At 41.6% G+C, this 18,482-nt stretch overlaps 1 protein-coding gene and 1 long non-coding RNA gene across 3 annotated transcripts in view; one reads left to right on the top strand and one right to left on the bottom strand.

The window, feature by feature from the left end:
• Window positions 1-12,183, bottom strand: part of LOC135554655 (protein mono-ADP-ribosyltransferase PARP14-like) — a 32,857-nt gene extending 20,674 nt beyond the window's left edge. For both annotated transcript variants that reach the window (XM_064987065.1, XM_064987066.1), the window contains exons 1-3: window positions 11,946-12,183; window positions 8,763-8,866; window positions 1,049-1,082 (exon numbers count right to left, since the gene is read on the bottom strand). In XM_064987065.1, the coding sequence (XP_064843137.1) occupies window positions 1,049-1,082; window positions 8,763-8,866; window positions 11,946-12,123 (316 nt within the window). In that variant the 5' untranslated portion in view covers window positions 12,124-12,183. The remainder of the gene's footprint in view (window positions 1-1,048; window positions 1,083-8,762; window positions 8,867-11,945) is intronic.
• Window positions 12,184-12,213: 30 nt separating this feature from the next.
• Window positions 12,214-18,153, top strand: LOC135554656 (uncharacterized). Its single transcript, XR_010457711.1, has 3 exons — window positions 12,214-12,298; window positions 16,871-17,065; window positions 17,531-18,153. It is a non-coding gene; the product is annotated as an uncharacterized LOC135554656 (long non-coding RNA).
• Window positions 18,154-18,482: the final 329 nt, after the last annotated feature.

Here is an 18,482-nt window from a genome sequence, read left to right as displayed (position 1 = left end):
TCAGAAAGGCAACAGGCATATCAGAAAGGCAACAGGCATATCAGAAAGGCAACAGGCATATCAGAAAGGCAACAGGCATATCAGAAAGGCAACAGGCATATCAGGGCATATCAGTAAGGCAAAGGCATATCAGAAAGGCATCAGGCATATCAGTAAGGCAACAGGCATATCAGAAAGGCAACAGGCATATCAGAAAGGCAACAGGCATATCAGAAAGGCAACAGGCATATCAGAAAGGCAACAGGCATATCAGAAAGGCAACAGGCATATCAGAAAGGCAACAGGCATATCAGAAAGGCAACAGGCATATCAGAAAGGCATCAGAAAGGCAGGCATATCAGAAAGGCAATCAGGCATATCAGAAAGGCAACAGGCATATCAGGCAACAGGCATATCAGAAAGGCAACAGGCATATCAGAAAGGCAACAGGCATATCAGAAAGGCAACAGGCATATCAGGCATATCAGAAAGGCAACAGGCATATCAGAAAGGCAACAGGCATATCAGAAAGGCAACAGGCATATCAGAAAGGCAACAGGCATATCAGAAAGGCAACAGGCATATCAGAAAGGCAACAGGCATATCAGAAAGGCAACAGGCATATCAGAAAGGCAACAGGCATATCAGAAAGGCAACCACTCCTATAATATCCCATGAGTCCCCATGTTAATTATTTGTAAAAGGTGATGACATTCTCTTGCAATAACACATATTTCTAATTAAGCAATATGGCTCGAGGAGGTGTGGTATATGGCCAATATACCACAACTAAGGATTGTTCTTAAGCATGACACAAGGGAGTGCTTTGATACAGTCATTAGCCGTGAAATATTGGCCATATACCACAAACCTCTGAGGTGCCTTATTGCTATTATAAACTGGTTACCAACATCATTATTTTTCATTTTTTGTCATACCCGTGGTATATGGTTTGATATACCACGGCTATCAACAGTCAGCAGTCAAACCACCCAGTTTATAATACAATCATTTATAATAACCCGAACCCTCTTCCATATTGACCTAAAGTTAAATGTTTTGTACTTACGTTGTTTGCTTGAGTTGACAGCAGATGGTATTTCCTAAACATAAACATCATGTGTTAAGTTTGATGGGGCTTGTCCAGAGAATATATAGTACCAGTCAAAAGGGTTTTTCTTTATTTTTATTATTTTCTACATTCCAGAATAATAGTGAAGACATCAAAACTATGAATTAACACATATGGAATCATGTAGTAACTCAAAGTGTTAAATCAAAATATATTCTATATGAGATTCTTCGAAGTAGCCATCCTTTGCATTGATGACAGTTTTGCATACTCTTGGCATTCTTTCAACAAGCTTCATGAGGAAGTCACCTGGAATGCATTTCAATTTGTGAGAATATTTTCCTTCTTAATGCATTTGAGCAAGTAAGTTGTGTTGTGCGAAGGTACGGGTGGTACAGTTGAAGTGGGAAGTTTACATACACTTAGGTTGGAGTCATTAAAAATCGTTATTCAACCACTCCACAAATTTCTTGTTATCAAACTATAGTTTTGGCAAGTCGGTTATGACATCTACTTTGTGCATGACAAGTAATTTTTCCAACAATTGTTTACAGAGATTATTTCACTGTATCACAATTCCAGTGGGTCAGAAGTTTACATACACTAAGTTGACTGTGCCTTTAAACAGCTTGGTAAATTCCAGAAAATGATGTCATGGCTTTAGAAGCTTCTGATAGGCTAATTGACATCATTTGAGTCAATTGGAGGTGTACCTGTGGATGTATTTCAAGGCCTACCTTCAAACTCAGTGCCTCTTTGCTTGATATCATGGGAAAATCAAAAGAAATCAGCCAAGATTTTATTAAAACCTTCCCCAACAAGAAACCGTGGATTGATGGCAGCATTCGCACAAAAATGAAAGCGCAAACCATTGCTTTTAATCACGGCAAGGCGACCGGAAACATGACTGAATACAAACAGTGTAGCTATTCCCTCCGCAAGGCAATCAACAAGTTAAGTGTCAGTATAGATGTAACGGATGTGAAATGGCTAGCTTAGTTAGCGGTGGTGCGCGCTCGCAGGGCTGCCGGCCCAGACAGCATAGCGTTTCAATCGGTGACATCACTTGCTTTGAGACCTTGAAGTAGTGGTTCCCCTTGCTCTACAAGGGCCGCGGCTTTTGTGGAGCGATGGGTAATGATGCTTCGAGGGTGACTGTTGTGTGCAGAGGGTCCCTGGTTCGCGCCCGGGTATGGGCGAGGGGACTGTCTAAAGTTATACTGTTACATAGAGACAAAGTACAGTCGCAATTCAACGACTCAGACACAAGACATATGTGGCAGGGTCTACAGTCAAACACGGATTACAAAAAGAAAACAAGCCCCGTCGCGGACACCGATGTCTTGCTCTCAGACAAGCTAAACAACTTCATTGCTCGCTTTGAGGACAATACAGTGCCACCGACACAGCCCGCTACCAAAACTTGCGGGCTCTCCTTCCCTGCAGCCAATGTGAGTTAAACGTATTAAACCTCGCAGGGCTTCCGGCCCAGACAGCATCGCTAGCCGCATCCTCAAAGCTTGCGCAGACCAGCTGGCTGGTGTGTTTACTGACATATTCAATCAATCCCTGTCCCAGTCTGCTGTTCCCACATGCTTCAAGAGTGCCACCAAAGTTCCTGTTCCCAAAAGGCTAAGGTAAGTCATTTAGCTAAGGTAACTGAGCTAAACGACTATTGCCCCGTAGCACTCACTTCCATCATCATGGAGTGCTTTGAGACAAACTGAAATGGTCCACCCACATAGACAGCGTGGTGAAGAAGGCGCAACAGCTCAAGACATCAGTTAGGAATTTAAAGCATACTTCCAAAGTAGTGGCAAAATGGCTTAAGGGCAAAAAAGTCAAGGTAGTGGAGTGGCCATCACAAAGCCCTGACCTCAATCCTATAGAAAAATGTGTGGGCAGATCTGAAAAAGCGTGTGCGAGCAAGGAGGCCTACAAACCTGACTCAGTTACACCACCTCTGTCAGGAGGAATGGGCCAAAATTCACCCAACTGGTTGTGGGAATCTTGTGGAAGGCTACCCAAAATGTTTGACCCAAGTTTAAATTGTTTAAGGCAATGCTACCAAATACTAAGGTGTATGTAAGCTTCCAACAAACTGTATATAGAAGATAGCCCTATTTGGTAAAATACCTAGTCCATATTGGCAAGAACAGCTCAAATATGCAAAGAGAAACGACAGCACATCATTACTTTAAGTCATGAAGGTCAGTCAATCTGGCCAAGGAAAGTGAAGGAGTCCTGCATCAGATGACCTAGCCTCCACAATCACGTGAAGTCAACCCAATTGAGATGGTTTGGGATGAGTTGGACTGTAGAGTGAAGGAAATGCAGCCAACAAGTGCTCAGCATATGTGGGAACTCCTTCAAGACTGTTAGAAAAGCATTCCAGGTGAAGCTGGTTAAGAAAATGTGTCACACCCTGATCTGTTTCGCCGGTCGTTGTGCTTGTGTCCAGCCCCCTCAAGGTGTCACCCACCTGTTCCATTATCCCTTGTGTATTTACACTTGTGTTCTCTGTCTGTTGCCTGTTCGTCTCGTCAGGTTCTTACCAGCATGCTTTCCCGTTTCTCAAGTTCTTCCCTTCTGACCATTCTGCTTGATCTGACCCCGAGCCTGCCTGCCGTCCTGTACCTGCCTGACTCTGACCTGATCACGAACCTCTTCCTGTCCTCAACCTGCCCTTTGCCTGCCCCGTGATTATAATAAAGTATCTGAGAACTGTACTATCCACCTCCTGTGTCTGCATATGGGTCATATCCTGAGTTGTGATAGAATACCAAGAGTTTGCAAAGCTGTCATCAAGTCAAAGGGGTGGCTAATTTGAAGAACCTCAAATATATATATATATATATATATATATTTTGATTTGTTTAACACTTTTTTTGGTTACTGCATGATTCCATATGTGTTATTTCATAGTTTTGATGTCTTCACTATTATTCTACCCAGTTAGAAAATATTAAAACTAAAAACCGTGAATGAGTATGTGTCCAAACCTTTGACTGGTACTGTACATGTAATCCAGCAAATCATTAGTAAAACACATTTACTGTCAATATCACACTACTGTATATACGATTCAGAACAAGAGACAGCAGCAGTGAATGTGGCCTTGAAGCTGTTAGAGGGTCGGATATGCATGCTTGGATAGTGGCCGCATTCCAGGGTGACAACTTTGCAGACGCCTATCAGATCACACAACTCCTGGATAGGTGTTGAACATTTATTTTCTTTCTTTTTTATTTAACCTTTATTTAACCAGGTAGGTTGGTTGAGAACACGTTCTCATTTACAACTGCGACCTGGCCAAGATAAAGCACAGAGTTACACATGGAGTAAACAATAAACAAGCCAATAACACAAACAAGTCAATGACACAGTAAGAAAACAATAAAGTTTATATACAATGTGTGCAATAGGCGTTAGGAGGTAGGAAATAAATAGGCCATAGGAGCGAATAATTATAATTTAGCAGATTAACACTGGAGTGATAAATGAGCAGATGATGTGCAAGTAGAGATACTGGTGTGCAAAAGAGCAGATAATTAAATTAAATAAAAACAGTATGGGGATGAGGTAGGTAGATTGGGTGGGCTATTTACAGATGGACTATGTACAGCTGCAGCGATCGGTTAGCTGCTCAGATAGTTTGTTTAAAGTTGGTGAGGGAAATAAGTCTCCAACTGCAGCGATTTTTGCAATTCGTTCCAGTCACTGGCAGCAGAGAACTGGAAGGAAAGGCGGCCAAATGAGGTGTTGGCTTTGGGGATGATCAGTGAGATATACCTGCTGGAACGTGTGCTACAGGTGGGTGTTGTTATCGTGACCAGTGAACTGAGATAAGGCGGAGCTTTACCTAGCATAGACTTGTAGATGACCTGGAGCCAGTGGGTCTGGTGATGAATATGTAGCGAGGGCCAGCCGACTAGAGCATACAGGTCGCAGTGGTGGGTGGTATAAGGTGATTTGGTAACAAAACAGATGGCACTGTGATAGATTGCATCCAGTTTGCTGAGTAGAGTATTGGAAGCTATTTTGTAGATGACATCGCCAAAGGCGAGGATCGGTAGGATAGTCAGTTTTACTAGGGTAAATTTGGCGGCGTGGGTGAAGGAGGCTTTGTTGCAAAATAGAAAGCCAATTCTAGATTTGATTTTGGATTGGAGATGTTTAATATGAGCCTGGGAGGAGAGTTTACAGTCTAACCAGACACCTAGGTATTTATAGTTGTCCACATATTTTAGGTCGGAACCGTCCAGGGTGGTGATGCTAGTGGGGCAGGTGCAGGCAGTGAACGGTTGAAAAGCATGCATTTGGTTTCACTAGCATTTAAGAGCAGTCGGAGGCCACGTAAGGAATGTTGTATGGCATTGAAGCTCGTTTGGAGGTTAGTTAGCACAGTGTGCAAGGAGGGGCCAGAGGTATACAGAATGGTGTTGTCTGCGTAGAGGTGGATCAGGAAATCGCATGCAGCAAGAGCGACATCATTGATCTACACAGAGAAAAGAGTCGGCCCGGGAATTGAACCCTGTGGTACCCCCATAGAGACTGCCAGAGGTCTGGACAACATGCCCTCCGATTTGACACACTGAACTCTGTCTGCAAAGTAGTTGGTGAACCAGGCGATGCAGTCATTAGAAAAACCAAGGCTATCGAGTCTGCCGATTAGAATACGGTGATTGACAGTTGAAAGCCTTGGCCAGGTCGACGAAGATGGCTGCACAGTACTGTCTTTTATCGATGGAGGTTATGATATCGTTTAGGACCTTGAGCGTGGCTGAGGTGCACCCGTGACCGGCTAGGAAACCGGATTGCACAGCGGAGAAGTTACGGTGGGATTCGAAATGGTCAGTGATCTGTTTATTAACTTGGCTTTCGAAGACTTTAGATAGGTAGTGCAGGATGGATATAGGCCTGTAACAGTTTGGGTCTAGGGTGTCACCCCCTTTGAAGAGGGGGGTGACCGCGGCAGCTTTCCAATCTTTAGGGATCTTGGACGATACGAGAGAGGTTTAACAGGCTGGTAATAGGGGTTGCACCAATGGCGGCAGGGGTTGGAGTAGCCAGGAGGAAGGCATGGCCAGCCGTTGAGAAATGCTTATTGAAATTTTCGATTAACATGGATTTATCGGTGGTGACTGTGTTACCTAGCCTCAGTGCAGTGGGCAGCTGGGAGGAGGTGCTCTTGTTCTCCATGGACATTACAGTGTCCCAAAACTAACTTGGAGTTAGAGCTACAGGATGTGATTTTCTCCTTGAAAAAGCTAGCCTTTGCTTTCCTGACTGACTGCGTGTATTGGTTCCTGACTTCCCTGAACAGTTGCATATCGCGGGGACTATTCGATGCTATTGCAGTCCGCCACAGGATGTTTTGTGCTGGTCAAGGGCAGTCAGGTCTGGAGTGAACCAAGGGCTATATCTGTTCTTAGTTCTGCATTTTTTGAACGGGGCATGCTTATCTAAGTTGGTGAGGAAATAACTTTTAAAGATTGACCAGGCTTCCTCGACTGACGGGATGAGGTCAATATCTTTCCAGGATACCCGGGCCAGGTCGATTAGAAAGTGTTTTAGGGAGCGTTTGACAGTGATGACGGGTGGTTGTTTGAGCGGACCCATAGCGGATACAGGCAATGAGGCAGTGATCTCTGAGATCCTGATTGAAAACAGTGGAGGTGTATTTGGAGGGCAAGTTGGTCAGGATAATGTCTATGAGGGTGCCCATGTTTACGGATTCAGGTTCTGCTGTTGACATGAATGGAACCAAGGCTTTTTCAATCACAGAAGTCAACAAATGAGGGTGCCTGGGGACTCGCAGGGCCTGGGTTTACCTCCACATCACCATTGGAACAGAGGTGGAGTAGGATGAGGGTATGGCTAAAGGCTATCCAAACTGGTCGCCTAGAGAGTTGGGGACAAAGAATAAAAGAAGCAGATTTCTGTGCGTGGTAGAATAGATTCAGGGCATAATGTGCAGACAGGGTTATGGTGGGGTGCGGGTATAGTGGAGGTAAGCCCAGGCACTGAGTGATGATAAGAGAGGTTGCATCTCTGGACAAGCTGGTTATAATGGGTGAGATCACCGTATGTGTGGGAGGTGGGGCAAAGGAGGTATCAGAGGTATGATGAGTGAACTAGGGGCTCCATTGTAAACTGAAACAATGATAACTAACCTAAACAACAGTATACAATGCATGTTGACATTTGAGAGAGACATACAGCATGGCATAAAGTAATCACAGGTGTTGATTGGGAGAGCTAGCTAAGACAACAACGGTGAGACAACAACAGCTAATCAGCTAAAACAACAGGTAAAATGGCAATGACTGGGCAGAGAGGGTCGGTTAACTACACAAAGAGCCTGAGTTTGCGGCTGGGGCCGACAGATAGACAAAAAATAAACAGAATAGAGTACTGTGATTAATGGACAGTCCAGCAGGCATCAGCTACATAGATAAGTGATCATAGGGTCCAGGGGGCAGCAATAGATGGAACAGGGAAGCAGGGGAGTAGTCGCTAGCACGCGGGCGACAAGGCGATTAAAGTTAGTAGCCCGGGGCTAGTAGAAGCGTCTGCTACGAGGTCGGACGGAGGCCGGTTGAAGGCACAGCGGATGGAGTATTCGTCGGCAGACCAGTCGTGGTGGTGCGGCGGGGCGTCGTGTTGACTAAGGATCCAAGCCAGATGGCGAAAGAGGTGTTGTAGTTGTAGTAATTTAGTTTGCGCCCTGCTCACGGCTAACTTGTGCTAGCTTCGGGGCAGGGGCATTAGCCACTTTAGCCACTCGGTAGCAGCGGTGATCCGGTGCCAAGGTCCAGAGCTTAAGGCAAGGATCCGGTGTAGTAGTGTGTTCTAGCCGTGTTTTGCGTATGCAACCAGGTGATGAATGCATGTACCCAGGAGACAACAACCTTGCCTCATGTCCAGAGCCAGATCCTTCTTGGCCTCTTGGTCAGCAAATCCAAGTGGATTATTGTTAGTTCAAAGTGGTGACCCCAAAACAAAGATATATAAAAACAAAACAACAAAGAGGCTAAACTAAAGAGGGTAAGTAACAAAAAAACAACACCAACACTGGCTGGACGAGAGGCCTCTGGCCACAGGTGAACAACTGAGTAGGCCCGTGAGGTGGGCCTCAGGGATAGCTTCGGTACTGGGTAACTCGGAGGTTGCTAGCTAGCTGTGAAGATCAGGAGTAATCGTCCAGGGATTACGGCAGGAATCCGGCGTTGTAGTGGAGAGACAGTCCGATACTGGTAGGCTTGCGAGTATTATCCAGGCAAAAAAAAAGGCTGGTATCTGTGCAGCAGGTAAAGCCCGCTAGCAGTGGCTAACAATGACTAAATAGCTTGTAGCTAATTAGGCTGGTTAGCTTCTGATGGCTCGGTGGTTCTTGCTATAAGTCCTAAAAATTAAAAATAATAGCGGTTCCGTATCACATTGGGTGAGGCAGGTTACCGGAAGGTATAATTGAACTAAAATGGAAAAGAGATTGAAAATAAAATTGTAATATATACAAAAATAGATGGAAAATACATAAGTACACGAGAGGATGAACAAAACACATCTGCACTGCTACGCCATCTTGGATGAACATATCCACTAACCACATCATATGATATAGCAATCTGATGCCTGACTGTGCAGATGATGTCTGCAACATTGTCTGCCTGGAATGCAACCACTATCAGGGAGGGGCCAAGCTTACCTGTGAAATTGTGACCTCATCTGATGGTAGACGAAGATTCAGTATAAGCACACCTTGATCCAACTTGATCTTGTGTTCTTGCTTTTCAAGAACCATCTGCCTCACTGTGTGTGGAAAAAAACATTACTTTTGCCTTGTACTAAAGCTTCAAAGTTTGAAACTAGTAAATAAAAATCACAGACGTGGGACTGTTTAGTATAATATCAAATTGTTACTTCCGGGGAGAGGAATTTGTAGCAATTCCCCTCAGATTAAAGACATTCTGAGATTTGAAAAAGAGCAAAATGGTGTCCATGTCACTTGCTTTGTTATAAAGATGAGCAATGGGGCCAAATGTAACCCCTCAAATTCATAGACAGCATTCTATATGCAAAGACAGAGTCATCCAACAGATAATATTATAAACATGGGTAATACTATGTAGAATGAGGGATATCTTGAAAGATTTCTTATCACTGTTTATACAAGGGAATTATAGTCTGTATTAAACAATTCAATAATAAAAGTACCATGTTAGTACCATGTTTATTTTTTATTTAACTAGGCAAGTCAGGGAAGAACAAATTCTTATTTTCAATGACGGCCTAGGAACAGTGGGTTAACTGCCTGTTCAGGGGCAGAACAACAGATTTTGTACCTTGTCAGCTCGGGGATTTTATTTATTTATTTTATTTTACTAGGCAAGTCAGTTAAGAACAAATTCTTATTTTCAATGATGGCCTAGGAAGAGTGGGTTAACTGCCTGTTCAGGGGCAGAACGACAGATTTTGTACCTTGTCAGCTCGGGGATTTGAACTTGCAACATTCCGGTTACTAGTGCAACGCTCTAACCACTAGGCTACCCTGCCGCCCCATGTTGTGCGAGCTGAAATAAAATATCCCAGAAATGTTCCACATGCCAAAAAGCTTCTCTATCATATTTTGTACATCCTGTTAGTGAGCATTTCTCCTTTGCCAATATAATCCATCCACTTGAAAGATGTGGCATATCAAAAAGCAGCTTAAACAGCATGATCATTACACAGGTGCACCTTGTGCGGGGGACAATAAAAAGCCACTAAAATGTGCAGCTTTGTCACACAACACAATGCCACAGATGTGAGCGTGCAATTGGCATGCTGATTGCAGGAATGTTCAGCAGAGTTATTGCCAGAGAATTTAATGTCAATGTCTTTATCATAAGCTGCCTCCAAGGTCGTTTTAGAAAATTTGGCAGTACCTCCAACCAGCCTCATAACCGCAGACCGCAGATATGGCGTTGAGTGAGCGAGCAGTTTGCTGATGTCAACGTTTTGAACAAAGTGCCCCATGGTGGTGGTTGGGTTTTGGTATGGGCAGTCATAAGCTACGGACAACGAACACAATATGCATTTTATTGATGGTAATATGAATGCATAGAGATACCGTGACGAGATCCTGAGGCCCATTGTCCTGCCATTCGTCCACCACCATCCCTTCATGTTTCAGCATGATAATGCACAGCCCCATGTTGCAAGGATCTGTACACAATTCCTGGAAGGAGAAAATGTCCCAGGTCTTCCATGGCCTGTATACTCACCAGACATGTCACCCATTAAGCATGTTTGGGATGTTCTGGATCGAAATGTACGACAGGAGTTTCTAATTCCTGCCAATATCCAACAACTTCGCACAGCCATTGAAAAGGAGTGGGACAACATTCCACGTTTCACAAACAGCCTGATCAACTCTATGCGAAGGAGCTGTGTCGCACTGCAAGAGGCAAATGCTGGTCACACCAGATACTGACTGGTTTTCTGATCCACACCCTGACCTTTTTTTAAGGTATCTGTGACAAACAGATGCATATATGTATTCCCAGTCATGTGAAATCCATAGATTAGGGTCTAATTTATTTATTTAAATGGAGTGATTTCTTTATATGAACCGAGACTCAGTAAAATCTTTAAAATTGATGCATGTTGCATTTATAGTTTTATTCAGTATATTTACATAATGTGATTTTAGTGCCAAAGATCATATTTTTTTATAACCCTGTTAGGAGTTTGTTATTCTTCAATAACACAGACCCTAAAGCAAATCAGGGGGAGAAACATATATTTGTTCAAAGAGATCAAATCATAGTTGTTATGCTGGGAAGCAGATGGAAGATGTTTATTATTCCCTGTCCTCAATGGTTTCATCCTGGAGACAGGATGTAGTTATTAACCCAACCCTAGCCAGTGGTAGACCAATTAGAATTCCATGCAGTAAAATTGGGCCAATGGCCAAATAACAAGTATGCCATTTCAGGCAAGTCATTCAAACACCACATGGCAAAAAGTATGTGGACATGCATTCAAATTAGTGGATTCAGCTATTCCAGCCACACCTATTGCTGACAGGTGAATAAAATCGAGCACACAGCCATGCAATCTATATTTTGCTATGGCCATCTCAGTCTCCAGACTTCAAACCTATTGAAAACCAGTGGTTTGAATTGAAGAGGGCAGTCCATAGGCACAGACGAAGGATATCAAGGATCTGGAAAGACTCCATATCGAGGAATGATCCCTCCTAATGTCTTCTCTAATCTCATAAAATATTTTACAAAATTGGTCCTGAGCCAGCTCCTTCTTGATCGGCCAGTTCAAGCAGATCATTTTTTGTTCAGAGTGGTGACCCAAAATAAACATGTATTAAAAGGAAATAACAAAGAGGAATGCCAGTAAATAAATACAATTAAAATAGAGAGCATCTCGCTTACTAATTAACAATATAACATTATACAATATCTTTACTTGTTTTTCAAGTTTATCATGGTTTTCTTAAAGATAAACAAGCTGAGCTCATGATGTACAGGTCTGCCAAGTACACTCAAATTTAAACTAGAAAGAACATTCCACGTGTTCAGGATTTAAATACAGTTTCACTTTCTATTTGAAATCATGTCAAAATGTTAGTGTGTATTGAAAAACTTTTGTTTTACAAGAACAGTGTCACGCCCTACAGTAGTTTAAAAAACGGCAATGCTGATTTACATAAGGTTTTCCCATTTGAATGGAATGACAATCAAGGGCTTCTTACTTGGTATTGTTTCATATTTGATGTATTTTTAGATTAACATAACAGCCTTTTGTATTTACATTCCATTATTTAAAATATCTATGATAAAAGATCATAACCTAATTTGTGGAAAAAATGACTGGCCTTTTTATAACTTACCCTCTGCAGTCTGGAACCTCACAACTGCTCCTTGTCCTTTTGAGATTTCAACTAGACAATCACCGCCGTTGGATGACTTTTTACTTTGAAAATATTTAACCAACTTGTTTTTAAGTTTAGGAATATCTGGGTTTCCTTCGAGCTCAACAAGCACAGAAAATAAGTATGATTCTGCCATTGCTGCTGGACACGAACTGAACAAATTTACTGCAGGGTGGGTGTCTTGGTTCAAGTTTCACTTTCGCTTCTTGCTCTATTCATAATGAGAACAAAATGTTACAAAAGCGCACCGCTGTCACGTTCTGACCTTAGTTCCTTTGTCATGTCTTTGTTTGGTCAGGGCGTGAGTTGGGGTAGGTAGTCTATGTTCTTTTTTCTATGTTGTGTTTATGTGTTTGGCCTGGTATGGTTCTCAATCAGAGGCAGGTGTCGTTCGTTGTCTCTGATTGAGAATCATACTTAGGTAGCCTTTTCCCACCTGTGTTTGGTGGTTGATTATTTTCTGTTTTAGTGTTTTACGCACCTGACAGGACTGTTTCGGTTTTTGTTTATTTTCACGTTGTTATTTTGTATTTCAGTGTTCAGTATAATAAATGATCATGAACACATACCACGCTTCGCATTGGTCCGACATTTCATACTCCTCGTCAGAGGAGGACAAAGAATTCTGTGTATTGTCCATATCGCTTAGCTTCCTGCCTAGCAATAATGATGCAATGTTTAGTGGTAAGGAGGAGACTCCACCCAAAGTGGGGTATGTATACTACCATGGGTGGAACCATGTCTTTGTCTAATGAAGCTGTATTGACTCTCTGAGAAGAATGAACTTGGTTTAAGCTTTCAGTGTACGTCGAGTTCTTACTCGAATAATAGGAACTAAAAGGGGGGACCAACTCCATATTAATGCCCATGATTTTGGAATGAGATGTTCGAAAAGCAGGTGTCCACATACTTTTGGTCATGTAGTGTATGTTCATGAAGCATTTTATTGCAACAACTGAGTACTTTAAAACAAACACAATTGAAAAATATGTATTCAAGTAGCAAGACATCAACATTCAATTATTCTATGCAAATTTGGTTCACCCATTAAATGTTTTTGAGTTGGCAAAGTCATTTAGACAGCAAATCGCTTAATAATTAACAATGTAACATTATGCAATATCTTACCTTTCAGGTTTTCATAAAGATAAAAAAGCTGAGCTCATGATGTACAGGTCTGCCAAGTACACTCAAATTTTAACTAGAAAGAACATTCCACGTGTTCAGGATTTAAATACAGTTTCACTTACTATTTGAAATCATGTGCAAAATGTTAGTGTGTAATGAAAAACTTTTGTTTTACAAGAACAGTGTCATGCCCTACAGTAGTTTAAAAAACAGCAATGCTGATTTACATAAGGTTTTCCCATTTGAATGGAATGACAATCAAGGCCTTCTTACTTGGTATTGTTTCATACCCTCTGCAGTCCGGAACTGCACAACTGCTCCTTGTCCATTTGAGATTTCATATTCAACTAGACAATTACTGACTTTGGATGACTTTTTACTTTGAAAATATTTAACCAACTTGTTTTTTAGTTTACGAAAATCTGGATTTCTTTCGAGCTCAACCAGCACGGCAAATAATTATGCTTCTGCCATTCCTTGGCGACCCGTTATTCCATGCAGGTGGGGCAGAGACCCACTTGTTTTGCTAGAAAAATAAAAAATATATTTTTAAATAATTGTTTTTTTGGGGGGGGGTTGTTAATAAGGGAATTTATATGTTTAAGGTAATGACTAAAGAATTCCACCCTGAAAGGTAAATATTAGATTATCTTCTTATGGCTGAGATCCCGCTAACGGGATCGATATGACAACAGCCAGTGAAATTGCAGGGCGCCAAATTCAAACAACAGAAATCTCTTTATTAAAATTCCTCAAACATACAAGTATCTTATACCATTTTTAAGGAAATCTTGTTGTTAATCCCACTACAGTGTCCGATTTCAAAAAGGCTTTACAGCGAAAGCACACCAAACGATTATGTTAGGTCACCGCCAAGTCACAGAAAAACACAGCCATTTTTCCAGCCAAAGAAAAAACAGTCATTTTTCCAGACAAAAAGCAGAAATAGAGAAAATTAATCACTAACCTTTGATGATCTTCATCAGATGACACTCATGTTACACAACACATGTATGTTTTGTTCAATAAAGTGCATATTTATATCCAAAAATCTAATTTTACATTGACGTGTTATGTTCAGTAGTTCCAAAACATGTGGTGATTTTGCAAAGAGCCACACAAATTCACAGAAATACTCATAATAAACATTGATAAAAATGTAGATAAACTTCTCCTTAATGCAACCGCTGTGTCAGATTTCAAAAAAACTTTACGGAAAAAGCATACCATGCAATAATCCGAGTTCAGCGCTCAGAGACCAAAGCACCCAAACAAATATCCGCCATGTGGAGTCAACAGAAGTCAGAAATAGCATTATAAACATTCACTTACCTTTGAGGATCTTCATCAGAATGCACTCCGAGGAATCCCAGTTCCACAATCAATGTTTGATTTGTTCGATAAAGTTCGTAATTTATGTCCAAATACCTCCTTTTTGTTAGTGCGTTCAGCCCAGTAATCCAAATTCATGACGCGTGAGCAGACGGCCAGACTAAAAGTCAAAAAGTTCCGTTACATATCATAGAAACATGTCAAACGAAGTATAGAATCAATCTTTAGGATGTTTTTAAAATAAATCTTCAATAATGTTCCAACCGGAGAATTCCATTGTCTGTAGAACAAGCTAACTTTCACATGAACGTGCATGGTCAGCTCATGGCTGCTGGCTGACCTCTGACTCATTCCCCTTTCATTTGGCCCCCCTTCACAAGGTTCTAAAGGACCTAAAGAACAAGGTTCTAAAGACTGTTGACATCTAGTGGAAGCCTTAGGAAGTGCAAGATGACCAATTTCCCACTGTATCTTCAATGGGGGATGAGTTGAAAAGCTACAAACCTCAGATTTCCCACTTCCTGTTTGGATTGTTTCTCAGGTTTTTGCCTGCCATATGAGTTCTGTTATACTCACAGACATCATTCAAACAGTTTTAGAAACTTCAGAGTGTTTTCAATCCAAATATACTAATAATATATTAGCAACTGGGACTGAGTAGCAGGCAGTTTATTCTGGGCACCTCTGGGCACCTTATTCATCCAAGCTATTCAATACTGCCCCCAGCCATAACAAGTTATGTAACATATATAATGAATAATTAGACAAACGTAACTATTAGTCATTATTAGATTATGTAATATGTATAATGAATTAGAATGATAAACTTCAGTCTAATACGGTTTGGTCGAGACAAGTAGAAATGTGTGTGTAACTAAGAAAATACAGAGAACAATTAAACTGTGCATGACCTGACCTGGTTAGAACTCTGAGAAACTTACGGCAGGAAAGGGAGTCCTGTCAAGGTCCCTCTAATCTCGGGAGGATGGAACTGCCAGCTTTGTAGTGATAAACGGGTGATGAGAACTATGGGGAAAGATACATCCCACCTACTGTTTGTGTGTCTGTATGTGCGTGTATGTAGGAGGAGGTAGGGAGGGGGTGAGTTATAAAACGGCATGTCTTTGTATTATGGACTTTAGAACGTTCTCGTGGATAACTTTACGGACCTTTTGCATAAGCTGAGTCTTTGCCTAATTATTATTAAACCCAGGGTCTTACAAACCTCGGGAATTGGTCAAAGCTTAAATAAGTTTTAGTTATTATCATGGGGATTGAAAGTTCTTGTGACAGTTTGGTCCGGATCTCAATATCTTTTTCTGTCGTTCCATGGAGACTGTCACGCCCTGACCTTAGATATCTCTGCTTTTCTGTATATTTTAGTTAGGTCAGGGTGTGACTAGGGTGGGTACTCAAGTTTTTGTAAGTCTCGGGTTTTTGTATGTCTAGGGGGTTTTGTATGTCTATGTTGGCCTGATATGGTTCCCAATCAGAGATAGCTGTTTATCATTGTCTCTGATTGGGGATCATATTTAGGTCGCCATTTTCCTCATTTGTGTTGTGGGATCTTGTCTATGTATAGTTGCCTTAGTGCACACCAGTAGCTTCACGTTTAGTTTGGTTGTTTGTTGTTTTGTTCAGTGAGTTTCAGTTTATTAAAATATGTGGAACTCTATGCACGCTGCGCCTTGGTCTCATCATTACGCCGATCGTGACAGAGACACCAAAACCGTGCATGGGTGCATGAAATATCTGTAAATTAAAGACCTGGCCCCAGTCTGAGGGTTCTTTACAGGCCGGTGGTGAACTGGTGCAGGCCGGTGGTGAAACGGTGACGAGATCCAACCAACATTGAAACCTCAGCTGCAAAAATAATGTCAGTGCTCTTTATTCATGGATACATGGGATAATATCTGTATGATTGCCTTAAGGGTCCGAGCAAAATACCAGCCTTAGTAAAGTTGAACATTTATTTTGAGGCCTTTAACTCTACAGCTACAGCACTCACCAGTTTTCTTCCCAGAAGTCCACAGGTCATCCCTGTAGACTGCCCAAAACTAATGCTTTACAGCTGTAGACTTATCATATAGTTATCAACTTAGAATAGTACCCTAAGCAACACCCCGCAAATTAGGAAAGCCCTTGATATGACATTAGACACTGCCATGATAAGGTAATTTTGCCAAGACCATGGAAGTCAATAGAATACAGTCCAATTAGATGATTAAGGGGGCATAACTATATTTTATTTTGTTTATGCTTTCGTTCATTTTGTTTCATTTTCTTCGGCACGTAGAAAGTGATAGAGCCATAAACAACTTCCCCATACAACCATCAGTTAGTGCCACAATGCCACTCATTTGGGAGGAAATGTAATGATATATTTCATGAGGATAATGAAAAGGCGATCTGTTCATTTGCAGACACCCTACCAGGGTCGACCACACCAGAGGGGGGACTGCAACAGCGATCACCAACTGGACATCTGCTGTCCAGCCATGGAGCAGACTTCATTTGCCTACCCGGGTTTCTGCGAACATGCAGGTTAATTTGCAACATGCAGGTTAATTGCAAGATTGAACCCAACATGGGGGGACTGTCATGACGTTGGCCTGGGGGTAAGTTTATGACAGTCATAAATACCTCTTCCCCCCCCTTTTCCTCTCTCTACCCTACTGATGTTACATTTGCAAAACCCTTGGTTAACATAGAGATTCTGGGAATATCAGATGGTGGGGGGAAATGAACTATAGTCTGGTAATCAGACCAATAGAACATATGCGGTGGTACTTAATGAATATGATGTCAGTTCGGTTGTCATCTGAGACAATCTAGTCAATGATAAGATGACATAAACTCTACAGTGGAAAGTCTACACATCAGAGTTATCAGATTCACGTGGAATTGTTGTTCAATTTAAATGTTTGAATTTGAAATCTTTTGTGATGGGATGAAATGTGATTTTAGCTTCTAAAATGTGAGATATGATAAGATAGGGCTCTGCTCACTCAGTGGCCCGCCCATGTGAAGAGACATCGTTTGTAAACTATGAAACACACGCATTTCTCCCTTCCTATATAAAGCCTTGACGACAATATGACCTCCTGTTCCGAAGATGTGAGGACGACGGTCTGATGTCAGAATGGTTCAGATAATACCTACAGAACGAAGCCAATATCAGCGTGAGCTTTGGTTGCGAATGGTATGAACTTTGAACTCTTATTCACTACAGAAGTGATACCTCCTAGCCGTTGAGTTAGCAACAGCAGATGCAAACGAGGCTTAGGGAGGAACAGACAGAGTATCCCATCTATCACACAACGACGTTACTACAACGTATCCAATTGACCACCAGAGACATTCTTCAAAGGACTCGGTTGGGCAACACGGCCTTCCATCTACCACCAACCTACCGAAGCGCAGCTCAGAGTAAATATTTATTGCATTTTCCTTTCCAAATGGGTGGTAATTTAGAATGCATAAGATAATGTATTTACGATAGCACAGCTTCTTCCCTTTGTTCCTCAGTCTTCCCGCTCTTTCACTCAAACCCAGCCCCTTTTCTTTTGTGTAACAAGCTGTCATCTCTGTTCCGCCCGCTAGGGACGTTTTCCATTATGGCGTAATTTGTAATCAAGTTATGATTTAATTATGTGTATGTGTAATTCTGTGTGATTAGTTAGGTATTTAGTAAATAAATGATTAAACCCAATTTTGTATTGCTGATTCAAATTGTTAGCCAGGGTTTGTGCAGATAACCAAGAATTTACAACTTTCAGATGAGACTGAATTAAGATGATGATTAGTATTGACTGCTATTGATGTAAAATATTACTAGGTCTTTAACTTCTTGCGTCGAGCAATCCCGGATCCGGGATCCTATTTATAGCCTCAAGCTCATTAGCATAACGCAACATAAACTATTCATGAAAATTGCAAAAGAAATTAAATAAATATATTTGCTCTCAAGCTTAGACTTTTGTTAACAACACTGTCATCTCAGATTTTCAAAATATGCTTTTCAACCATAGCTAA

Source organism: Oncorhynchus masou, chromosome 14, assembly GCF_036934945.1.
Source record: "Oncorhynchus masou masou isolate Uvic2021 chromosome 14, UVic_Omas_1.1, whole genome shotgun sequence".
Classification (NCBI taxonomy): Eukaryota; Metazoa; Chordata; class Actinopteri; order Salmoniformes; family Salmonidae; genus Oncorhynchus; species Oncorhynchus masou.
The sequence above is the reverse complement of the archived record's forward strand: the minus strand, read 5'-3'. Positions and strand labels throughout refer to the sequence as shown.